At 40.0% G+C, this 26,158-nt stretch overlaps 1 protein-coding gene and 1 non-coding gene across 8 annotated transcripts in view; both read left to right on the top strand.

The window, feature by feature from the left end:
• CNIH4 (cornichon family member 4) overlaps window positions 1–19,937 on the top strand; it is a 30,681-nt gene extending 10,744 nt beyond the window's left edge. For 6 of the 7 annotated variants that reach the window (XM_017671726.2, XM_073216667.1, XM_017671727.3 and 3 more), the window contains 3 exons: window positions 2,443–2,555; window positions 10,915–11,055; window positions 19,743–19,937. In XM_017671726.2, coding sequence (XP_017527215.1) covers window positions 2,443–2,555; window positions 10,915–11,055; window positions 19,743–19,770 — 282 coding nt within the window. In that variant the 3' untranslated portion in view covers window positions 19,771–19,937. Of the gene's footprint in view, window positions 1–2,442; window positions 2,556–10,914; window positions 11,056–19,742 lie in introns of those variants that run through there. The other variant, XM_037003037.1, reaches the window with a different exon arrangement.
• Window positions 5,962–6,068, top strand: LOC118969237 (U6 spliceosomal RNA). The gene has a single exon (XR_005057183.1). It is a non-coding gene; the product is annotated as a U6 spliceosomal RNA (small nuclear RNA).
• Window positions 19,938–26,158: the final 6,221 nt, after the last annotated feature.

Raw genomic sequence — 26,158 nt, 5'->3', positions numbered from 1 at the left:
AATTAAATTTTGGGGCCTGGCATGTTTTAAGATGTCTTATCCTCACCCTTGAGTAGCAGTTTCTTTAAGATAGAATTCTAGGATTTTTCTTAAAGAGCCTTAAAGACATTACTTGGTGGTCTTCTCACTTCTGGTGTTGTTCAAGTTGGGAAGTGATGCCATTTTGATTTTTAATCCTTTTTTATGATCTTTCTCTCTTCTTTTTTTTCCATCTTGCCTTCTCCATAAGTTTTAGAATCTTTCCCTTATCCTTGGTGTTTTGGAACTTTATAGTGGTATACCACTGTGTACCTTCATTTAGGCCTTTTATTCATTCTTTAAAAAAATTTTTTTTATTTTGGTATCATTAATCTATAATTACGTGAGCAACATTGTGGGTTTTATTCATTATTTTGGACATCTGATAGGCTTCTTCAATCTGAACAGTGTTCTGTCTTTGATAATGTCTTCCCCCTTTTTTCTTTTTCAACAAACTTTCTTTCACTGGGTAATTCATCTACTGGATTGATCTGTCAGTTCTTTTTCTTATTTTTATTCCTTTGGTGTTTTTTTTTTTTTAGCCTTTTTGTTTTAAGCCTTTTAAAGCCTTTCTATTTTATCTTCTGAATTTTCTAGTATATGTCATTTATGTTAAAATTTTAATTTTTAAGAGCTTTTTGTTCTCTTGGTTCCCATGTGACTCCCTTAGCTCCCTGAGAATATTGATTATAGTTGGCTTGACGTTTTCTTTTGCCTCCTTCCTTTATATCTGTTTCCTCCAACTTCCTTGCACATTTTTCCTCTTTTATGTTGGAGACTGTCCTCAATTTTCAATACAAGGCTAGTCATACTTAGGATAAAGCACTGAAACACTCATGGGAAGTGCATTGGTGGTCCAGGCTGTTGACTAGCTGGCAGGTAGACTTCAGTGGAGGGTAACTGATATGGGAGTGGAGGGTAATTGGACTTTTGTTGGGGTACCTGAAATGGCAGTTTTTTTGGGGTTTTCTTTTGTGCCATTAAGTTACTCCAGAAAAGACTCCTCCAAGCTCTTGGCTAAGGTGTAAGCCTAGTGCTAGTATTCTGACAAGTTAGAGGAAGAACACATTTGTAAGGGAAGAGAAAGAAAACAGAGAACTTGGTGGAAAGTCAGTACACCAAGCCTGATAAGGTTGAGTGTCACTTCCTAAAACTTTGTCTTAGGTTTATATCTATGTAAAATAAAATGATTGCAGTCTACAGCAAGAGATCCAGAGTCTGAAGGCTACTGCTGTATGGGTGGATCTGAGAGTGGGGTGAGGAAGAGCTCTCCATCTACCGTTTATGGAGGGCTTGCTTTGCATGAGTTTCATCTAATTCTCTACAACAGCTTCATGAAGTGTGGGTATTATTGTCTCCATTTCATGGATGAGAATAGTGGTTTAGAGAGGGTAGGTTTAGAGAGGGTAGGTAACTCTTCCTAAATTGCACAGCTAATAAATATAATAGAGCATAAATAAATAATACATTCCACTACAGGTTTGTTTGGCTTTGCAGCTCTTGTTTGTGAGCATTATTTTAAATTGGTTACACTTTTAAAAAATGCATATTACATATTAAAAAGTTACAGATGATTCCAAATTAGGTTTAGGACCTAGAAAATCCCCTCTTCTTTGTTTACAAAAAAAAGTACCTAAAATCTAAATGCAACAGACCTGGGGACAGTGTGTCTAGGCTATTGTTGCTCTGCCAGTGTGATCTTAGGAAAATTGCTTAACCTCTCTGAGTTTTATTTTCCTATTTTCTGCAAGTGGTGAGTGCCAGTTTTTGGCTCCATGAATATTAACTGTTAACTTCCATTGAAAGAAAAACCCTTACTAATAAGAGAGGAAGACTTGATGAATTAGAGCTGCCATGATAGCTGAGATGCATGAGAACAAGAATATTGCCCTGGGTGCTCTATAGGCAGTAGGCTGGGATTCTGCTGTCTTGGTTCATTACCATATTTGTTCAACCTTGAGCTGTTACTGTAAGCTGTTGAAGTCCTTTTTTTTTAAAATGGTGACTGTGAAATGATTTCCTCAGGATTCTGCACATTGGAAAAATGTTTAAGCTTGATATTCTAACTTGAAAGACAGCCTGAATGTGGATATAAATCATTCTAAATTAGAGTAAGAGGCTTTAACACAGATATTGGAATAAAAAGTATATAATATTCTGCTTTTCATTCAAACTTGCTTAGTAAATGAACCTTTGCTCAGGGTAAAACATAATCGAAATTTAAGTGCATTACTTTTAAGCGGTGCCCTGATGTGCTTGCATGGGGTAAGTTAAGATAATATGCAAATCTGGGACATAATCTAAAAATAATCTTGAAACACTAGCTTGTAAGTTTTCTGTATATTCATTGATTTAGCGTCAAGTAACATGTACATTCAGGAAGAATACAGCAATGAAATTTAATACAGTGTTCTTCTCTTGCAGTGGATAATTCCAGAATTGATTGGCCATACCATTGTCACTGTGTTGATGCTCATTTCATTGCACTGGTTCATCTTCCTTCTCAACTTGCCTGTTGCCACTTGGAATATATATAGGTGAGTATAGTTTGTTTACTGACTTGTGTCAAGGAAGTTAAAAGAAAAAATACTTAAAACATTTTAATAGCTTTCTCTTCTTCAGTAAAATATGTGCCGATTATAAAATAAGTGACAATGCTTCATTAAATCAGCATAAATTTTTGTTCATTTTGGTATACTGAACAAGTAGCAATTTGCATGACTCAGTCTTGTAGTAAAAATACAAATTTAAGTGTGTAGATTCTAAAAATATACAATGTTTAGTTGTGATGTTTAAAGAGTTGTGAACTTTTTTTATTGTCTTGAATATCTTTCCTTTAAGAATGATCAAAAGCTTAAGACTATAAGGTCCTTTTATTTGTATCTGCAGTTTTTAAGTAAAGTGTACTTGGAATGCTCCAGAGAAAATTTCTTTTTAAAAACCTGTAGTTTAGATAATGGAAAATGCAACCAGTGATTCTCTAACATCTTCCTATGTTGGCAGGTAGTAACTGCACTACAGGGGGTGAGGTTTTAATAATATGGGCACCTGGGGAACCACTGTGTTGTATACTTGAGACCAATATTAGTTGTATATCAATGATACTTCAATAAAAAACCCCTGCAGATTAGATAACATCAAAATTTTGACCTAATAAAATTTGTTCAAACATAGCTCACTGTAAGCACTAATTGGATATAATTTTATGGTTGGACCGTTTACACTTCATATTTTCTATGGATGGAACTATGAAATAATGTTGACAAACCTGGGATTATTTTTATGTTAGTGGATTTCTATTCCACTAAATTCTTAGATTTTATTTGAGTTTTATTTATATCTAGTTTTTTTTTCATAAAATCATTCATTAGATGATTTTTAAGCATCAGAGAAAGCATAGTTAGAATAAGAAGGACACAGAAAAGAATAAAGGAGGGGCAGAGGAGGCCAGAAAGCACATGAGGACGTGAAGGATAAGCAGGGAGCTGAGGGGCAAGTGGAGATGGGGAAATAATCTTAAAGGTCATGAGCTAGAACCTGAGCTAGGGGAAAGGTTTTAAATCTCTGTATCTCTTTTTCGGAGGGCAGGTCTGGAGTGGTAGAATTTTTTTTTTCTCTTAAGTTTCTTATTGCTCTCCTATGATCGCCTATAGACCCAACACCCCAGCCTGAGCTCAGTACTGGCAATGCAGATCCTCACACTGTTGGTGAGCTTTAAGCCCACACTGCTGGTGAGCTCAGGAGCCCTGTGACTCCACTAAGTCGAACACAGATTTGGCGGGGGGGGGAGAGCAGGACCCTCTGAGGCTGTGGATCATGATGATGTTGCAGACTACACCATGAGGCATCTCCCCTGGGGGTGGAAAGGTGCTAGAAGGGGGACAGGCTTTGGTGTGGCTTCTTTGTGCATAGGGCAGACTGTGGTGGATGGCTCTCTGAAGTTTTATTTGGGGGCAGTAAGGTCCATAGGGTCTGTTTCCTCTAATTAAAAAGGCAAAGGTCATGTGTGTTTATTGCCCTAATAATGGCAGTGACAGATTGACTGCTGGTCACAAATTTACCCTCTGTGTGACAGGAGGGTCATTTCTTCTTTTCAGACATCTGTGCGTTATGCCTTTGAGGATACAGACATATATGAAATGGATCCCATCCACAGACAAAGAGGCAGACATTGGATAACAGTTTAAGAGATGGGTTAAGGCAGCACCAGATGGGTGCTGAGGATACTAAAGTTGGGAGGAGAGGAGGAGAGGTGGTTTACTGTGGCCTGGGACAGTTTCACGCAGGTGGTGGTGTCTGAGCAAGCCTTACAGGATGGATAATGTTTGACAAAGAAGTGGAGAGACTTCTATGGGCTGTGAAGGATGAGGGGAGGGGTAGAGGTCAGGAGGAGCAGACACAAGGCACATCAGGACTGATTAGGTTGAAATCATGGAGATGAGGGAGCAGTAACAGACAAAGCTAGAAATGTTGATGGGGATGGATTGCAGAGAACCTTGAACATCGATCCAAGGAGTTTATATATAAATATGAGTACTGGTAGTATATGTTACTGTTCAGTATATTTTTAATGTATCTGTAGATTAAACAGCCATCACCACAGTCTACTTTAGAATATTTTCATCACCCCAAAGAGAAGCCCTGTACTCATGAGCAGTCGCTCCTGTTCTCTCCCGTCCCAGCCCTAGACAACCACCAGTCTGTTTTCTGTCTCTGAAACTCTCTCCTCTGGACAAGCATATCATATAAAAGAGATCAATATCTGCCCTTTTATGATTGTCTTCATTCATTTAGGATAATTTCAAGGTTCATGCATGTTGTGGCATGTATCAATATTTCCTTTCTTTTCATGGATAATATTCCATTGGATGTATTACATTTGTTTCCAGTTGATGGGCATTTAAGTTTCCACTTTTTGGCTGTTATGAATAGTTCTGCGAATATTCATGTGCATGTTTTCATTTCTCCTAGGAGTGGAATTATTGGGTTATATGGTAACTATGTTTAACCTTTTGAGGAACTGCCTGAGTGTTCAAAAGCAGCTGTACTATTTTGCATTCCCACCAACTGTGTATGAGACTTCCAATTTCTCCACATCTTTGCTAACACTTGTTGTTGTGTATATTCTTTATTTTAGCCATCCCATAAGGAGTGAAGTGGTATTTCATTGTGCTTTTCATTTACATTTACTTAATACCTAATGATACTGAGTATTCGTATACCTTCTTTGCTCTATTTGTTTTTGATTAACTAAGTTGACATGAAATACACTATGCTTTGGTAAGATACCTCTGGAAGCCAGGAGGTAGGGAAACCAGTTCAGAGACTGGGGGGAGGTAACACAATGTCAAACAGGGTTGTGATAGTGGGATGTAAAATATATGGCTGGAGAAGTGGTAATAGGAAGACTGGACAAAAGTTTGACCTATTGCCTATGAATGATGAAGGTGAGGCTGTCAGGGCCACTAGGAGAAAGTTTTTAAGAAAATGGTGATGCTGCTGTTCGATAACCTAAAAATCAGAGAAGGACAAGACTCTGGGAGACCATCCAAGCTGAGATGTTATCCAGGGACTCAAATGTAGATACCCTCTATTCAGCTATAGCCAGACTACTAGGATTTGGGGGAGAATTTAAGATTGTGGAACCCAGAGAGGCATTGGCACTTCACAGAAGTCATAGTTGAGAAACAAGTGTGTGGCAAAGTGAGGAAGTCAAAGTTGGACTAGAAGGAACTTAGACATGAGGGCAGGAAGAGGCCAGGAACAGGGCTAGGTTAGGGCATGTGTGTTGCAAAAATGGCACAGTCTAGATGTTGAAGCCCAGACACTTAAAATCATTGATCCTCTCAAGTAATTGATTTCTATACTTATAAAAGGAATCCTTTTGAGAAGGCTATCATTATAAACTGTTACACACATAGTGATATTAAATAAACGTGAAATGTGCTTGCTTTGGCAGCACATACACTAAAATTGGAATGATACAGAGAAGATTAGCATGCCCCCCACACAAAGATGACACACAAATTCGTGAAGCGTTCCAGATTTTTACAGAATTAAAAGGGGAAATAGAATGCAATACATTCATTCTAGGAGAATTCAGCACTCCACTCACTCCAAGAACAGATCAACGAGACAGAAAATAAGTAAGGAGACAGAGGCATTGAATAACACATTAGAACAGATGGACCTAACAGCATCTACAGAACTCTACACCCAAAAGCAGCAGGATACACATTCTTCTCAAGGAAACATGTAACATTTTCAAGAATAGATCATATATTAGACCACAAAAAGAGTAAATTCAAAAAGACTGAAATTGTACCAACCAGCTTCTCAGACCACAAAGGTATGAAACTAGGAATAAATTATGTAAAGAAAACAAAAAAGCCCACAAACACACAGAGGCTTAACAAGATGCTCCTAAATAATCAGTGGATCAATGATCAAATAAAAACAGATCAAGCAATATATGGAGACAAATGACAACAATAATTCAACACCACATATCTGTGGGACACAGCAAAGGCTGTGCTAGGAGGGAAGTATATTGCAATACAGGCCTACCTCAGGATAGAAGAACAATCCCTTATTAATAGTCTGAGTCACAATTAATGAAACTAGAGAAACAACAACAAATGAGGCCCAAAGTCAGTAGGAGGGACATAATAAAGATTAGAGCATAAATAAATAAAATCAAGAAGACTAAAAGAGTAGAAAGAATCAATAAAAGCAAGAGCTGGTTCTTCGAGAAAATAAACAAAATAGATAAACCCTTAGCCAGACTTATCAAGAAAAAAAGAGAATCTACACACATAAACAGAATAAAAAATTAGAAAAATCACTATGTGCACAACAGAAACACAAAGAATTATTAGAAAATTCTATGAAAATTATATACTAACAAACTGAATAACCTAGAAGAAATGGACAACTTTCTAGAAAAATACAACTCTCCAAGGCTGACCCAAGAAGAAACAGAAAATCTGAACAGATCAGTTACCAGCAATGAAATTTAATTCGTAATCAAAAAACTACCTAAGAAACAAAACTCCTGGAGCAGATGTCTTCACAGCTGAATTTTATCCAACATTTAGTGAAGACCTAATATCCATTCTCCTTAAAGTTTTCCAAAAAGTAGAAGAGAAAGAAATACTTCCAAACTCATTCTACGAGGCCTGCATCACTGTAATACCAAAACCAGGCAAAGAACCACAAAAAAAGAAAATTACAGACAAATATCCCTGATGAACATAGATGCAAAAATACTCAACAAAATATTAGCAAACCAAATTCAAAAATACATCAAGAGGATCACACACCATGATCAAGTGGGATTCATCTTAGGGATGCAAGGATGGTACACTATTAGGAAATCCATCAACATCATCCACCACATCAAGAAAAAGAAGGACAAAAACCACATGATCATCTCCATAGATGCTGAAAAAGCATTTGACAAAATTCAACATCCATTCATGATAAAAACACTCAACAAAATGGGTATAGAGGGCAAGTACCTCAACATAATAAAGGCCATATATGATGAACCCACAGCCAACATCATACTTAACAGTGAGAAGCTGAAAGCCTTTCCTCTAAGATTGGGAACAAGACAAGGATGCCCACTCTCCCACTTTTATTTAACATAGTTCTGGAGGTCCTCACCACAGCAATCAGACAACACAAAGGAATAAAAGGCATCCAGATTGGTAAAGAAGTTAAACTGTCCCTGTTTGGAGATGACATGATATTGTACATAAAAAAACCCTAAAGAGTCCACTCGAAAACTACTAGAACAAATATCTTAGTTCAGCAAAGTTGCAGGATACAAAATTAATACACAGAAATCTGTTGCATTCCTATACACTAATGATGAACTAGCAGAAAGAGAATTCAGGAAAACAATTCCATTCACAATTGCATCAAAAAGAATAAAATACCTAGGAATAAATTTAATGAAGGAAGTGAAAGACCTATGCTCTGAAAACTACAAGACACTTATGAGAGAAATTAAAGAAGATACCAATAAATGGAAACACATCCTGTGCTCATGGATAGGAAGAAATAATATTGTCAAAATGGCCATCCTGCCTAAAGCAGTCTACAGATTCAATGCAATCCCTATCAAAATAACAACAGCATTCTTCAGTGAACAAGAGCTAATAGTTCTAAAATTCATATGGAAACACAAAAGACCCCAAATAACCAAAGTGATCCTGAGAAGGAAGATTAAAGCTGTGGGGATTATGTTCCCTGACTTCAAGCTCTACTACAAAGCCACAGTAATCAAGACAATTTGGTACTGGCACAGGAACAGAGCCATAGACCAATGGAACAGACAAGAGAGCCCAGATATAAACCCAAACATATATGGTCAATTAGTATACAATAAAGGAGCTATGAACATACAATGGAGAAATGACAGCCTCTTCAACAACTGGTATTGGCAAAACTGGACAGCTAAGTGCAAGAGAATGAAACTGGATTATTGTCTAATCCCATATACAAACGTAGACTTGAAATGGATCAAAGACCTGAGTGTAAGTCATGGAAGATTTTAGAAGACAACATAGGCAAAAATCTCCTGAATATAAACATGAGCAATGTTTTCCTGAATACATCTCCTTGAGCCAAGGGAAACAAAAGCAAAAATGAACACCTGGGACTACATCAAACTAAAAAGCGTCGGTATAGCAAAGGAAACCATCAACAGAACAAAAAGGCATCCTACAGTATGGGAGAATATATTTGCAAGTGACATATCTGACAAGGGGTTAACATCCAAAATATATAAAGAACTCACACATCTCAACACCCAAAAAGCAAATAACCCGATTAAAAAATATGAACAGACAATTCTCCAAAGAAGGTATTAAGATGGCCAAGAGGCACATGAAAAGATGCTCCCCATCGGTAATTATCAGAGAAATGCAAATTAAAACCATAATGTGATATCACCTCACACCAGTTAGGATGGCCAGTATTGAAAAGACTAAGAACAACAAATGCTGGCAAATTTGTGGAGAAAGGGGAACCCTCCTAACACTGCTGGTGGGAATGTAAGCTAGTTCAATCATTGTGGACAGCAATATGGAGGTTCCTCAAAAAACTAAAAATAGAAATACCATTTGACCCGGGAATTCCACTCCTAGGAATTTACCCAAAGAGTACAAGTTCTCAGATTCAAAAAGACATATTGCACCCCTATGTTTATTGCAGCATTATTTACAATAGGCAGGACATGGAAGCAACCTAAGTATTCATTGGTAGATGAATGTATACATAAGAGGTGGTACATATACACAATGGAATACTTTTCAGCCATAAGAAGGTAACAAATACTAACATTTGTAACTACATGGATGGAGCTGGAGGATATTATGCTCAGTGAAATAAGCCAGGTGGAGAAAGACAAGTACCAAATGATTTCCTTCATTTGTGGAGTATGGCAACGAAGTAAAACTGAAGGAACAAAACAGCAGCAGACTCACAGTCTCCAAGAAGGGACTAGAGTTTACCAAAGGGGAGGGGTCGGGGAGTGGGTTGGGGAGGGAGTGAGAAGGGGATTGAGACGTATTATGACTGGCACATATAGTATGGGGGGGATCATGGGGAACACCGTGTAGCACAGAGAAGGCAAATAGTGCCTCTGGCGCCTTACTACACCAATGGGCAGAGACTGCAGTGGGGTATGGGGGGGACACGATAATATCAGTCAATGTAATAACCACATTGCTTTTTCTTGTGAAACCTTCATAAAAGAGTGTGTATCAATAATACCTTAATAAAAAAAAATCATGAAAACTCAGAGGTTGTCTGAAGAGCCCAAAAGACTGTAGTTAAACACGGTATCCTCAAGATCTGGTTTTAAAAGTTGGAGTTTCCTTTGAGTCTGAGAGCACTGAGGTGAATTGGTGTGGATGTGGAACTAGAGATGTGCTTATGGTGTCCTTTCTCTTCTGTGCTGACCTGCAGCCCTGTTCCTATTTCCCACTGTGCTCACCCCTCCACCACTACCAAAAGGACATTTCTTATTTGCCATAATATTACCTATTGTATTTCTTACCATATTATTATACTTTATTATGTATTACATTATTATTGTATTATATTTTTTACCTATTATATTTACAAAATATGTAAATTATTACTACACATTCTGCATTTAATCCTTTTTTTTAAAGAGTTGTATGAAGTTAGACATTGCTTTTTGAGTCTGAACTATCCATTTACTGTCATATCTGAAGAGAAGTTATATTTGCTCACAGTAGCATTTATGTATGCTAAGTATTTCTGCTCTGTCTTCTTTAAATTGCTCTTTTGAGGTAAGTACGTTTTTAAGCCATGCAAATTGAGGCATATTACGTGTTAGTAGAAACACCAAAGGTGAGGGTTCTTTTCTGGACACAGAATCTTTCTGCTTCCATCCTTAAAATGGGAATAATTATATTTGACACTCCTCCCTATAAAGATGTGAAGTTGAGGGGAAGAGCCTTAATTCATTTAGAACTTTTCAGATGAAGAAGTTTCTTAGAACTTGATAAAATGGTATGATTTTGGAGCCCCCTTCACATGTGCCTAATGGAAAATAGCATAGGTATGACTAGTTTAGTAGTTTTCTAAAGAAGATGCATAAAATGGTCTCAGTGCATAAAGTAAGCTTTTCTAAAGTGCTACTGTATTTGTTTCTGAGGGCAGAAGATCATACCAAAAATGATGAGTGTTGTGTCTTGAAGGAAAGCTAACTGGTGGCCCATGGCATCATTGCAGTGCTCAGTCCATGATTGAATTTAAAGCTGCTGCCACTTTTAGGGTTGCTTATCATTGGTTACTGATTTTTGAATGTTTATGGTGATTATTTGACTTACTTCTGTGTGGCTTTCATTTTATCAGGTTCATTATGGTGCCAAGTGGTAACATGGGAGTGTTTGATCCTACAGAAATACACAACAGAGGGCAGCTGAAGTCACACATGAAAGAGGCCATGGTCAAGCTTGGTTTTCACTTGCTCTGCTTCTTCATGTACCTTTATAGGTGAGTTCACATTCCTCCTGGCACATTCCTGGATGCCATGCCTACTTTTGGTAGGTGAGATATTATAGTCCTATGGGATTTTGCATTGGTGTCGCAGAGCTTTTGAATTATTCAAATTTCTTGTGTCTCTGGATTTTTTTTAATTTTTTAATTTTGATATTAATGTACAATTACTTGAACAACATTATGGTTACTAGACTCCCCCCATTATCAAGTCCCCCCCACATACCCCATTACAGTCACTGTCCATCAGTGTGGTTAGATGCTATAGAATCATCACTTGTCTTCTCTGTGCTATACTGTCTTCCCCATGACCCCCACCCTACATTATGTGTGCTAATTGTAATGCCCCATTTTCCCCCTAATCCCTCCCTTCCCACCCACTCTACCCATTCCCTTTCCCTTTGGTACCTGTTAGTCCATTCTTGGGTTCTGTGAGTCTGCTGCTGTTTTGTTCCTTCAGTTTTTTCTTTGTTCTTATACTCCACAGGTAAGTGAAATCATTTGATACTTCTCTTTCTCCGCCTGGCTTATTTCACTGAGCATAATACCGTCTAGCTCCATCCATGTTGTTGCAAACGGTAGGATTTGTTTTCTTCTTAAGGCTGAATAATATTCTATTATATATATGTACCACATCTTCTTTATCCATTCATCTACTGATGGACACTTAGGTTGCTTCCATTTCATGCCTATTGTAAATAGTGCTGTGATAACCATAGGGGTGCATATATCTTTTTCAAACTGTCCTCTGCCCATTTTTTAATTGGCTTATTTGCTTTTTGTTTGTTGAGGTGCATCAGCTCTTTATATAATTTGGATGTCAACTCCTAATCAGATATGTCATTTATGAATATATTCTCCCATACTGTATGATGTCTTTTTGTCTTACTCATGGTATCCTTTGCTGTACAGAAGCTTTTTAGTTTGATATAGTCCCAGTTGTTCATTTTTGCTTTTGTTTCCCTTGTCCGGGGAGATATGTTCATAAAGAAGTTGCTCATGTTTATGTCCAAGAGATTTTTGCCTATATTTTTTTCTAAGAGGTTAATGGTTTCATGACTTACATTCAGGTCTTTGATCCATTTTGAGGTCACTTTTGTATATGGGGTTAGACAATAATCCAGTTTCGTTCTCTTGCATGTAGTTGTCCAGTTTTGCCAACACCAGCTGTTGAAGAGGCTGTCATTTCCCCATTGTAATCCATGGCTCCTTTATCATATATTAACTGACCATATATGCTTGAGTTTATATATGGACACTCTGTTCTGTTTCACTGGTCTGTGCTTCTGTTCTTGTGCCAGTACCAAATTGTCTTGATTACTGTGGCTTTGTAGTAGAGCTTGAAGTCAGGGAGCGTAATTCCGCCTGCTTTATTCTTCCTTCTCAGGATTGCTTTGGCTATTTGGGGTCTTTTGTCATTCCGTATGAATTTTAGAACTATTTGCTCTAGTTCATTGAAGAATGCTGTAGGTATTTTGATAGGGATTGCATTGAATCTGTAGATTGCTTTAGGCAAGATGGCCATCTTGACAATATTAATTCTTCCTAGCCAAGAGCATGGGATGAATTCCCATTTAATTAGGGTCCTGTTTAATTTCTCTTAAGCATGTCCCATTGTTTTCAGTGTATAGGTTTTTCACTTCCTTGCTTAGATTTATTCCTAAGTATTTTATTCTTTTGATGCAATTGTGAATGGAATTGTTTTCTGATTTCTCTTTCTTTTAGTTCATCATTAGTGTATAGGAATGCAACAGATTTCTATTAATTTTTTATCCTGCAACTTTGCTGAATTCAGATATTAGATCTAGTAGTTTTGGAGTAGATTCTTTAGTTTTTTTATGTATAATATCATGTCATCTGCAAACAGGGACAGTTTGACTTCTTCCTTGCCTATCTGGATGCCTTTTATTTCTTTGTGTTGTCTGATTGCTGTGGCTAGGACCTCCAGAACTATGTTGAATAAAAATGGGGAGAGTGAGCATCCTTGTCTTGTTCCTGATCTTAAAGGAATAGCTTCCAGCTTCTCGCTTTTAAGTATAATATTGGCTGTGGGTTCGTCATATATGGCCTTTATTATGTTGAGGTACTTGCCCTCTATATCCATTTTGTTGAGTGTTTTTATCATGAATGGATGTTGAATTTTGTCAAATGCTTTTTCAGCATCTATGAAGATGATCATATGGTTTTTGTCCTTTTTGTTGATGATGATGTTGATGGATTTTCAAATGTTGTACCATCCTTGCATCCCTGGGATTAATTCCACTTGATCATGATGGATGATGTTTTTGATGTATTTTTGTATTAGGTTTTCTAATATTTCATTGTGTATTTTTGCATCTATGTTCATCAGGGATATTGGTCTGTAATTTTCTTTTTTTGTGGTGTCTTTGCCTGGTTTTGGTATTAGGGTGATGCTGGCCTCAAATAATGAGTTTGGGAGTATTCCATCTTCTACTTTTTGGGAAACTTTAAGTAGTATGGGTATTAGGTCTTCACTAAATGTTTGATAAAATTCATCAGTGAAACCATCTGGTCTAGGTGTTTTGTTCTTAGGTAGTTTTTCGATTACCAATTCAATTTCTTTGCTGGTAATTGGTCTATTCAGATTTTCTGTATCTTTCTGGGTCAACCTTGGAAGGTTGTATTTTTCTAGAAATTGTCCATTTCTTCTAGGTTATTCAGTTTGTTAGCATATAATTTTTCATAGTATTCTCATAATTCTTTGTATTTCTGTAGTGATTTTTCCTTTTTCATTTCTGATTCTGTTTATGTTTGTAGACTTTTTTTTTTTGATAAGTCTGGCTAGGGGTTTATCTACTTTATTTTCTTGAAGAACCAGCTTCTGCTTTCATGAATTCTTTCTATTGTTTTATTTGTCTGAATTTTATTAATTTCTGCTTTTGTCTTTATTATATCCCTCCTTCTACTGACTTTGGGCCTCATTTGTTCTTCCTTTTCTAGTTTCATTATTTGTGAGTTTAGATTGTTCATTTGGGATTGTTCTTCTTTCCCGAGGTAGGCCTGTATTGCAATGTATTTCCCTCTTAGCACGGCCTTTGCTGCATCCCACAGATTTTGTGTTGTTGAATTATGGTTGTCATTTGTCTCCATATATTGCTTGATCTCTGCTTTGTTTCATCACTGATCAATTGGTTATTTAGGAGCATGTTATTTAACCTCCATGTGTTTGTGGGCTATTTTGTTTTCTTTGTGTAATTTATTTCTAGTTCCATACCTTTGTGATCTGAGAAGCTGGTTGGTACAATTTCAATCTTTTTGAATTTACTGAGGTTCTTTTTGTGGCCTAGCATATGATCTATTCTTGAAAATGTTCCATGTGCACTTGAGAGGAATGTGTATCCTGTTGCTTTTGGATGGAGTGTTCTGTAGATGTCCGTTAGGTCCATTTGTTCTAATACATTGTTCAGTGCCTCTGTCTCTACTTATTTTCTGTCTGGTTGATCTGTCCTTTGGAGTGAGTGGTGTGTTGAAGTCTCCTAAAATGAATGCATTGCATTCTATTCTCCCCTTTAATTCTGTTAGTATTTGTTTTACATATGTAGGTGATCCCGTGTTGGGTACATAGATATTTATAACAGTTATGTCCTCTTGTTGGACAGACCCCTTTAGCATAATGTAATGTCCTTCTTTGTCTTTTGTTACTTTCTTTGTTTTGAAGTCTATTTTGTCTGGTACAAGTACTCAACTCCTGCTTTTTTTGTCCCTCTTAGTTGCATGAAATATCTTTTTCCATCCCTTTACTTTCAATGTGTGTGTGTTTTTGGGTTTGAAGTGAGTCTCTAGGCAGCATATAGACGGATCTTGTTTTTTAATCCATTCATTGAGTCTGTGTCTTTTGAGTGTTGCATTCAGACCATTTACATTTAGGGTGATTATTGATAGGTATGTACTTATTGCCATTGCAGGCTTTAGATTCTTGGTTACCAACGGTTGAAGAGTAATTCCTTACTATCTAACAGTCTAATTTCACTCATTTTGTATGCTATTACAAACACAACCTAAAGGTTCTCTTTTTTTTCTTTTTTCCTCCTTTTTCTTCCTCCTCCATTCTTTGTATGTTATGAATCATATTCTGTACTCTTTGTCTATCCCTTGGGTGACATCTGTTTAGCCTTAGGAATACTTCCTTGTATAGGAGTCTGTCCAAAATGCACTGTAGAGGTGGTTTGTGGGAGGTAAATTCTCTCAACTTTTTCCTATCTGAAAATTGTTTAATCCCTCCTTCAAATTTAAATGATAACTTGCTGGGTATAGTATTCTTGGTTAAGGCCCTACTGCTTCATTGCATTAAATATATCTTACCACTCCTGTCTGGCCTGTAATGTTTCTGTTGAGAAGTCTGATGATCACCTGATGGGTTTTCCTTTATATGTGATCTTTTTTCTCTCTCTGTCTACTATTAAAAGTCTGTCTTTATCCTTGATCTTTGCCATTTTAATTATTATATGTCTTGATGTTGTCTTCCTTGTGTCCATTGTGTTGGGAGATCTGTGCACCTGCATGGCTTGAGAGATTATCTCCTTCCCCAGATTGGGGAAGTTTTCAGCAATTACCTCCTCAGTGATACTTTCTATCCCTTTTTCTCTCTCTTCTTCTTCTTGTTCCCCTGTAATACAAATATTGTTCCATCTGGATTCATCACACAGTTCTCTCAAAATTCTTTCATTCTTAGAGATCTATTTCCTCTCTGTGCCTCAGCTTCTTTGTATTCCTCTTCTCTAATTTCTATTCCATTTACCGTCTCTTCTACTACATCCGATCTTCTTTTAAATTCCTCCATTGTATGTTTCATTTCAGATATGGAATTTCTTAATGATTGAGTGTCTGACTTAAATTCGTTCCTGAGTTCCTGAATATTTTTTTGTACCTCCATAAGCATGTTTATGATTTTTCTTTTGAACTCTCTTTCAGGCAGATTGGTGAGTTCAGTTTCATTTGACCCTTTTTCTGGGATTTGTGAGATTTTGGTCTGAACCATGTTCTTTTGATGTTTCATATTTCTGTGTGGTGCCCACTAGTGCCCAGAAGCTCCAGGCTCTGGAACTGCTTAGCCCCTAGAGTGAGGTTGGGGTCGTAGGGGAGTGGAGGTGGTGCCTGGGGGGAGGAAAGATCTGATTCCTGATTCCCATCTGTGGTGCCTGTCTGTGGTGTCAGAGCCAGTGGGCCAAACACACAGGTGTAAGCCTCTGTGCTTTGCATCTCTAGCTGTTGTAGGTGGGGCCTCCTTCTGGCTGGCCTGAGGCCGGCACAGTGACGTCAGGTTTGTGAATCAGTGTTGGCAGGCTAGGAGGAAGGCACAGCAGGCTGTGTGTCACAGTGGGGGGGCCTCGCAGCTGAGTAGGGAGCCAGGGGGATGGGGTGCCTGAAGCTCCTCAAAGTCCCAACCAGCTGGGCAGATCGCACCCAGACAACCTTGTCCAGCTCTCCTCTCCCCCACGCAGCAAGCTCTGTGCAAACCCCACTCTGTCAGCAGCCCTCTCGCTGCTAGGAAGCCTCTCAGACCACCTGCCTTTCCCTTGTCCCAGAGCGGCCGGGTGTGGATCCCTGTCCTCCACAAATGGCCCAAATCTGTCTCTCAAGCACTCCACCTTGCCCAGCTTCCCAATGTCCAGAGCACCACATAGTGTAGGTTTCTGCTTGGAAAGCAGACCTCCAGGGCTGGGTGTTCAGCAGTCCTAGGCTTCCACCCCCTCCCCCACTCCATTTCTTTTCCTCCCGGAGGTGAACTGGGGTGGAGGAAGGGCTCGGTCCCACTGGATTAAGGCTTTTGTACATTACCCTGTTTCTTGAGGTCTGCTTTGTTCATGAGGTCTGTATGCAGTCTGGTTCAGCCTTCTTTCTTGTTGTTGTTTTAGGGTTAGTTGTATCAATTAACTACATTTTCATACTATCTGTGGTTTTGGAGGAATTCTCCATCTCACCTCTCATGCAGCCATCTTGAATCCTCATTTTTGAAAAGTATTTTTTTAAAGTCCTCTCTGTGGGTTTTTGATGTGTGTTGTTGTATCAGCATTCTCTATGACCTACAATAGAGCCGCTCTGTGGTGTTAGTTATTCCCTAGCTGTTGAGATCTTCAACACGCTCTTCTTTTCCTGCCCTGGTGCTCTAGCTGTGAGGTTTCACTTGCCTGTTATAACCGTGAATGTATATAGCTGTCAGATCTGGTCCCCTCACTCGCGTCCTGAAAGGAGACCTTGGGCATTAGTCAACAACTTGTATCCAAGCTGGGCCGAGCTTTCTTGGCAGTGAGGAACAAGTGTAATTTTCCAGCATGCTAAGCCGTCTGTTCTGGTAAAATTGCCTCGGTCTCCCAGTTATAACAGATTGGAAGTAAGAATTAATACAAAGGATTGGCTGTCAGATGCTGGAAGGCTTGCACAGGCTTGTTCTAAACTTAAATTTATTACCTTATGCTTTAGAGATAAACACGCCTTTTCCTTTATCATAGACCCATAGAGCAAGGAAGGGGCAAAAAATGGCTATGTGTTTATGATTTGGTTAAATTACCCTTTTTATATAAGAGGCTATAAAATAGCCTTTAAGAGGCTAGAAGTCAGGCCTAACCTTTGTATCCAAGCTTAATTAGATCATTCCTGTTTTACCCCCAGGTAAATCTTAATATTTCACATAGCCATAAGGACTGTTAGGGAAAATACAAACTGAACTACTATCACTCGGAAGATTCCTAATAATTAGGTTGTAGATAGCAGTCTTAAAAATTGCTGTTTTGTCTGAAATAGTTCAGAAGTCAGAGCCATTTTAGCTAAAATCCTTTTGCTGTGCTAATTCTGCCAACAGCACAGATTAGACTGAAATGAGTTTAAGATGGTTTCCTTTTCACTGTTTACCTTATTTGCTTTTCTATGCTTAGAAACTGGGACAGAGAAAGTACCTGGGTGTCAGTTTCTGGTTTTCATATCCTCCCTCACTGTTAATGTGCTTAATTTTTTAATCCTAATATTAAAGAGGAAGAATAAGAACACAATGACACATCTATTCCCATTTTTATTACTTTTTAAAGTCAAATTTATGAAGGAATCTTTACCATCATATATGTTCCTTTCTACTTGTTTCTGAAGAAAGAAAAAGCAAGCTGGAGTCAGCATAGCACAGTTATTCTGTCATCATCCTCCCCTGCAGGTCTGACAGTGTCAGAGAGCAAACTAGAGCGGACACTTCCTCGGTCTGGATTGCATGGGCCTCTTGAGACAGCTGTGGGGACAGCCATGCTGTCACACTTGGGGTGGTAACTGTAGGATTGGGAGCATTATTTGCTTAGAAGACCCCAAGTCCTAGAATTTAAAGATGCACCAGAGTCTATTAGCTCTCAGTGGTTGAATTTATAGCAGTAGGAAGGTGGACTGAGGACTGGGGTTGGAGGAGTCAGGAAACCCTTTGTGGGCAGGTGTAAGGCCTGGTTCTCCACAGCCTTCGCTGCTGGGTTGACTGAGCAGCTATGTCCTTTCTTCTTCTCTCCTCAGCTGTATGGCCATTTCTAGAGTTAACCTCATCCCTTGGTGTCACCATAATGAAAAACTAGTCTCAGAGGATGTCCTTTCAACACTTTCCTCTTCGTGTTTGGTTGCTGGTGTTTAAAATTGTCTTTATATCTAAACCACAGATCCCCAGTGTGGGGGCCTATGCTGCCTGTGTCACCCATTGCAGTTGGTGTGCTCCTGCACAAAGCACACATTCGCATTTGTCAAACAGAATTCAAGGAAAACAAGCCCATCTTGTGCAGAGATTGGTGGAGTCTTTGCCTTTGATTTTTTGGTTAGGTGCTGACCTAATGGAATCTGGGCTCTACCACATACTGTGTGACCCAGGGTAGCTTTCTTAACTTCTCTGTGCCTCGATTTCTTCATCTGAAAATGAGATAGTAATAACACCTAGCACCTGGGGTTGTGACAGGGACTAATAATGCATGTAAACCACGTAGGTTTGTGCTGACCTATGATAAATTCTCAAAAACCTTTCAAAAATATTAGCTCCTGCCACTAATCTGTGCCATGCATGGAGTGCACTTAGTGTAGTTAGATTGGGACAGCTGGTCCCTTACACCATCAGTGTTGGCGGCGTATCTTGGTGCATGTAACGTTGTGTGATTTCAGCAGAGCAAGACTGATTCCTGTAAGAGGAATAATTTCATCACCATTGTTACTGGTATGGTTTTAGTAGACTGTTTATCAAGTGACTGCCTGGGCACCTGGTATTTGCAGGACTTGGGTGTCATAGTGGCAACACCCAGATCCCGCTCTTGTCCAGTGGCAGAAATGGCAGCTAGAGCCCATGGGAGGATGCACCCCACCTGCCACTGGAGCAGGAGCTTCCTGGGCTGTGGGGGGTGCAGGGAAGGGCATCAGGCCTAAGGACAGCATGTACATGGGGCTGGCAGAGAATTCAGAGATTTCCTCTGGACAGAGCTCACTGTTGCCAAACTAAAGCCCAACACGGGTATGAGGTCAGACCCCTGTCTTCTACCGGCCCCCTATTTTTAGTGAAAAAATTAGGGCATCAGGAGATACTCTTTCTAAGGTAAATTGTTGTCTTCTTCTCATGTGCGGTGCCTTGCTCAGCCCTAGGGATATGCATCTGGGCAGACCAGACTCTGAAGGGACATTCTTACAGGGACATTGCTGATGTTACTCTCTTCTCTCCACAGTATGATTTTAGCCTTGATAAATGACTGAAGCTGGAGGTGCCATGCCTGAGCAGTCTCACCACAGTACACGGTGGAGGAGCCAGAGGCTACCCATGCCATCCTTGGGACAGTGATCAGAGCAGTGTATTTTCCTCTTTGAACAAAAAAGTATTTTTGCTGTATTTTTACCATATAAAGTATTTTAAAAAATGCAAATTGAGTTTTTGTAGATTTCTGGTTCTCAACTTTAGCCTGAATCCCTGTACATGAAGGTGTTTCTCATCCTCTGTATGTTGAAGATGGTTATTTGTATGTAGGAACAGGGCTACCATTCCAGCCTTGCATGCCAAAGAAATGAGGAGTATGCCCTAGAGGGAAAACTTAAATGATGAGCAAGGTTTTTAGGTATGCTGGAAAGTCAGTACAAAATGGCATTGTTAATCTGGGCAGAGGAGGAGGGAAGTGAGTTACCTTTTTGCCTTTATTGTAGCAGCTTCATATATTTACTCTGGTTAAAGATTTATGGGACTGTCAGCTGAAAGTCTTTTCATAAGAATGTTAACAGAAGAAGATATTTTTAAAAATATGTATTTCTTTGCAGAATTTGTGAATCCCTAAAAGTCATTTGCCCAGGTGCAGTATGATTCCTGCTCGTAGAAAGGAATATAAATAAAAAAAGCGAAGTTTTATCAAGGGCTGCAGTTAGAAGCCACTGCCTCCATAGTCTCCCCGAAGCCCACCTGATCCCACTGGCTCTTCTGGGTCTTGCTTTTGTGTTCTAAGTGAGCCAGTAGTTGATTTCTTGGAAATACTTGATGGTTTGGGGAGGTGGTTCGGTAGAAGATGCTCTCTGGATTATAAAGAGACGTGCTAGTCGTAAAGAGACGTGCTAGTCGTCCAGCGTCAGTGGAACAGCCTGCCAGAGTTCTGCGTGGCACCAGATGTACTCTGCTTCTCCCCTGCTGCACTGGCCACTTAGTGAATTAATTGGGAGACCAGTACAAGCCATTGCAAACGAGGTTCCTTGGAGCTATGTTTAAAAGCTGTTGGAGTTGATGAGAGTAGTTAACCTCTTCGGCTCTGTTTGCTGGGTAAAGTGAACCTCGCAGTTTATTCTCAGTCCTAGTTTATGCTCTAATGTTGCTATCTTAAGTGTTGGCATTTAGGCAAAACACGACTGTTTTATAGTGGAGTCCAAAGGGATTATTACTCTGTTGCAACAGAAATAGGCAACCAAACAAGGTGTGTGGTCCCCAAAAGGTCAAGTGTTGCTTGTCCTTTCAGTCCTGGACTAGGTCTAGCCGTGGCAGAAGCCAGGAAGTCAGCGAAACTCCCTCTGCAGGCAGACCCACGTTTCAAGGTTGGAAGCAGTGCCCTGGCCACGGCGTAGAGGAACAGCGAAATGGCAGGCAGAGCAAACTCGTTTCTGTTGGCTTCTGAGGGGTGTCTTGTTTCTGCCACACAGAGCCGAGAAGATGCAACATTGGTATCACTCTGCTTGCACCTTCTGAGGTGCCTGCCTGTCTTCAGAAAACAGCTTCTGCCTGCTGCTCTCTCCCAGCTTCTGTGCTTCTGTTCCTCTCAACATTCTGCTCAGGCTTTGAAAGCTGGGAGGCTGGTGAGTAACTTAAATCCTTGGACCCAGAGACCGCTTACTTCTAGAAGTTCAGAGGTGGTGGAGCACATTGACCAAAATGTTTTATCTTCTCGTTGAAGTATTTTTAGTAATCAGTAGAACCCCATGTAGTTGAGAGCCTGTGGCTCTTGGTTTGCATGTTGTCAGGAGTAAGTTGTGCAGCCCCGCAAATCAGAAAGGTGCCTTGTTTATAGCTCTGTGCTTCTGAACATTATCTCTGCTTAAGAAGAAACAAAGCCACCTTTCTTGAATTGCTTCTCTGTATCAAAGTCAGGAAAGAGGGTAATTGTTAGGAGCTCCTCTACAAATGATGAAAGGGGAGAAAGCACTGACTTGCAAAGCTGCGCTGAGGGTGCTTTTTCTCTGCCTCCTGTTCCTGCAGAGGGCTAGAGATGTGTGGTCCCACCTCTGAGGTCATCCTGGGAGAGAGCTAGCCCAGGGTTGTGTCTGCACAGCTGGTGCTGGGCACTCGCCCTGCCTCTGCCTGCCCTCGCCAGGGCCCAGCCTGCCAGTAGCCGCATATGCTGCCTTGTCATCTGAGTGCATCCTTCCCCTTTTGTCCTGTTTGGGAACAGGTGTCCGAATTCCTGGAACCTCAGAGGAGGGTTGGGGAAGCCAAGATCCGAGATGCCCCTCAGTTCCTTAAAGCCTGGCAGGTCCCCTTAGCCACCTTTTCATGCCACACAGATGACAGTGGAGGGAGAGTCTAAACCTGCCTCCTCTCACCTGGTCTTCATTGGAACTTGAGAGCAGAGAGAGCTTCCTCTGGACTTCCTGTCCTGTGGTGCAGAGCTCTTTCATCTGATGTTGCAGTTACTTCTGGGCTGTGGGCTGCGGGAGTGCAGAGCATGCTGTTTTGCAGCTGCTTCCTGCTGACCCTGCACCCCAGGGCCTGGCCCGTGGAAACAGCAGGCTCAGGACTGTGTGAACCAGTAAATCTGAATGTGGTGTGCTTTGCTCTTTCAACCTTTTTCCTACATCAGAGAAGCTGCAGCAAGGACCTCCTCAAAGCCCAGACAGGCCTTTAGTGAAGGCATCCGGAAAGGGAGCCAAGCATTTGGTACCCTGGGGGCTCATGAGATCAGCTTGCTTGCCAGTGATTCAGCGGAGTAGTTGTGAAAGGTATTAGGTACAAGGTGTACTTAATTGTCCCCAAAATGTAAATAAACTTGTTCTAATATGTAGAATCAGGCTGCAAGATAGAGAAGGTAAGTGAACCTCTGCTTGTATCCAGATTTCTGCCGCCCGAGTGTACTTTAAACCAGATACACCATTTTATTGTGTAGTGGAGCAGGTTGAATTAATGTTGGTGTAGAGAAACTTGAGGTAACAAGGATGCTCCAAGAAGGGGCTGCTCTGGCTCTGAGGGCTTGTCAGAGAGGCTGTTTGATTTTAAGCCACACTTTAAACAAAAATGCTAAAAGGTAGTAGCCAAAGTGTTTTGTTTTAGTTAAATACATAGAATCTAAGAACAGGTTACATGCTAACCCAGAGGCTTGGGTTAGCATCATGATCTGCAATAATCACAGTCACAACCGCCCTCAGGACTGTGGGGGCCAGGCCAAGGGGTTGTGCACTAACCTGGCATGTTGCTCTGTGGAGTAACTTCCATGTCGGAGGGGGTTTGCTCTCTGCTGAGTCCCTGCAAAGCTGGGTGGGAGTGAGCATGGGAGGAGTGGTGGGCAGGAGGAGTGAGTTGGGGATGGGCGGATGGCTGCCAGGGTCTCCCAGGTCTGCCTTGGCTACTCTGCTGTTCAGCTACATCTGCTAAGGAGCAGTCTCGGTTTCATCTCTGTCAGTTCCACTAAGTGGAACCGAGTCAGGGTGTGAGTCGGTTTAGCAAATGCTCAAATTTCTGTGCTCTGGTGGAGCCCCCATGTTCGCTGTTGAGAGGGTGTAGGCATGTGCGCCAGCCTTCTCATTACTGGTTTGCTTCTCAGGGCCTAGCCTTTATCAGGATCCAGGAGACTTAATCTCATCTTCTATCTGCTGTCCAAAGTACCATTAGCTCTTGGGGCAAGAGGCTGGCACTTGAACAAGGAAGGAGCTTAATACTTTGTTCTCACAGCTCAATCTACTCAAATGGATAATCTCTGAAAGAGAGAACATAACAGGGAGTCAATTTAGCTGAAGAAGGAAATTTTTTCTAGAGCCAGATCTTATCACTGGTCTTGATTTGATCGGCAGCCTGTTTTGCAGATGTGATGCAAACTGGGTGAGAGATGAACCTGAGGACTGACTTCAAAGGAATACATCTGGGTGCCTCATGCCATCAGGGACCCCAGGCCTGATCCTTGGTGGCTTTTAAGAGGTACTGACTTTCTGGACAAGGGCAACAGGAATAGTCAGTATACTTGGTAATTTGCCATCTTACTAGCTGGTGATTAAACTTGTGGGATCTTTGTTTCATCCATAATCTGCTCTCCTTTCTTCCTCACCCTGTTTGGAAGCAAGTACCAAACATCACTTTGTTGGTAATATTTTTCTCTGTTTCTATAATAAGGCTTCTTACACACACACATCCATAGCACTAATGTCATATGTAAACTAGTACTTCCTTAGTACCAAATGCCTAGTTGGTGCTCAAATTTCCCCCACTGGCTCAGAAGTTTTACATTTGGTTTGTGCCTATTGGGATCCAAATGAGATTTGACATTTCATTGGGTTAATAATATCTCTTAAATCTCCTCATATATGTACTTGGTTCCCTTTTTTCACTTTCAATTCGTTGAAGAAACTGGGTCATTTGACATTGTATTCAAGTCATTGGTTGTGTAGAACCTCCAATAATCTGGATTTTGCCAACTGCATCCTTTATACTTTTAAATCATTTAAAAAGTTGTTTTACTAATTTGGTACTGGCACACAAACAGACCCGTAAATCAGCTAAACAGAATAGAGAGCCCAGATATAAATCCACACATACATGGTCAGTTAATATATGATAAAGGGAGCCATGGATATACAATGGTGAAATTACAGCCTCTTCAACAACTGGTGTTGGGTAAATTGGACAGCTACCTGTAAGAGAATGAAACTGGATTATTGTCTAACCTCATACACAAAGGTAAACTCAAAATGGATCAAAGACTTGAATGTAAGTCATGAAACCATAAAACTCTTAGAGGAAAACATAGGCAAAAATCTCTTGAATATAAGTATAAGCAATTTTTTCCTGGACACATCTACTTGGGCAAGGGAAACAAAAGCAAAAATGAACAAGTGGGACTACATTCAACTAAGAAGCTTCTTACAGTAAAGGACACTATCAGCAGAACAAAAAGGCACCCTGCAGCATGGGAGAATATATTTGTAAATGACTCATCTGATATGAGGTTAACATCCAAAATATATAAAGAACTTATATGCCTCAACACTCAAATAACAAATAACCTGATTAAAAAATGGGCAGAGGACCTGAACAGACAGTTCTCTGGAGAAGAATAAAAATGGCCAACAGGCATATGAAAAGATGCTCCACACCACTAATGATTAGGGAAATGCAAATCAAAACCACGAGATATCACCTCACACCAGTTAGAATAGCCACTACCCAAAAGATAAGAAATAATAAATGTTGGCAAGGATGTGGATAAATGGGAACCCTCCTTATAAGTCCAGGGAGAGGAAATACCGGGGCAAAATACCTCTAAAACCAAAGTCAGTAAAAGGGAGAAATAAAGTTTAAAACCTGTTTATTGCTTACAAACTGCAGTCCAGGGCCATCTCTTCTACTGCAGCAGAAGCAAGCCAGGACCTCCCCCTAACCTGTCAGGTTCAGATTAGCCCTCAGTTGCCCAGGTATTTACCCACTGATATGGAGATGAACTTCTCTCTGCCCCTGAGAAATGCCGGTCGATATGCAGATGTACTAAAGCCAGGTGAGATATTCTGGAAATACTACAAATTTTATACACACTCCTACACTGTTGTTGGTAATGTAAATTAGTTCAACCGCTGTAGAAAGCAATATGGAGGTTCCTCAAGAAAGAAATATCATTCAATCCAGTAATTCCGCTTCTAGGAATTTACCTGAAGAAAACAAAATCCCTGATTTGAAAAGATAGATGCACCCCTACGTTAATCGCTATGCTATTTGCAATAGCCAAGATATAAAAGCGAGCTAAGTGTCCATCAATAGATGAATGGGTAAAAAAGGGGTACATATGCACAATGGAATATTATTAAGCCATAAAAAGAAATCCTCTGCCATTTGCAACAACATGGATGTAGCTAGAGGGTATTACGCCCAGTGAAATAAGCCAGGCGGAGAAAGACAAGTACCAAATGATTTCCCTCATTTGTGTAATATAAAAACAAAGCAAAAGAGAAGGAACGAAACAGCAGCAGACTCACAGACACTGAGAAGTGACTGGTGGTTACCAAGGGGGAGGGGTAGGAGCAGGTGGGGGGCGAGGATGAGGGGGTTAAAGGGGCACAGTAATTCAAAATCACAATATAAGTTGGTCCCGGGAATGGTAGTGCAGCATGGAGAATATAATCAATGATTCTGTAACATCTATGTTGATAGATAGCAACTGCACTAGAGGAGGTGAGGATTTAATAATATGGGTAACTGCTGAACCACTGTGTCATACATTTGAAACCAATATAAGAAAAAAGAACCAATTAAAAAAATTGGTTTTACTGTGTGCATTCTCACATATTACAGTGCTGCTCTATAAGATATCATTAGCTGCTTTTAGAAATGAGGGAACTAAGTAAGCTTCAGCAGGTTGAATAACTTGTTTGAAGTGACACGCCAAATGATAGGATCTGTATTCAGGTTTGATGACTAAAA

Source organism: Manis javanica, chromosome 11, assembly GCF_040802235.1.
Source record: "Manis javanica isolate MJ-LG chromosome 11, MJ_LKY, whole genome shotgun sequence".
NCBI classification, from domain to species: Eukaryota; Metazoa; Chordata; class Mammalia; order Pholidota; family Manidae; genus Manis; species Manis javanica.
This window is presented reverse-complemented; position numbering and strand designations above follow the sequence as displayed.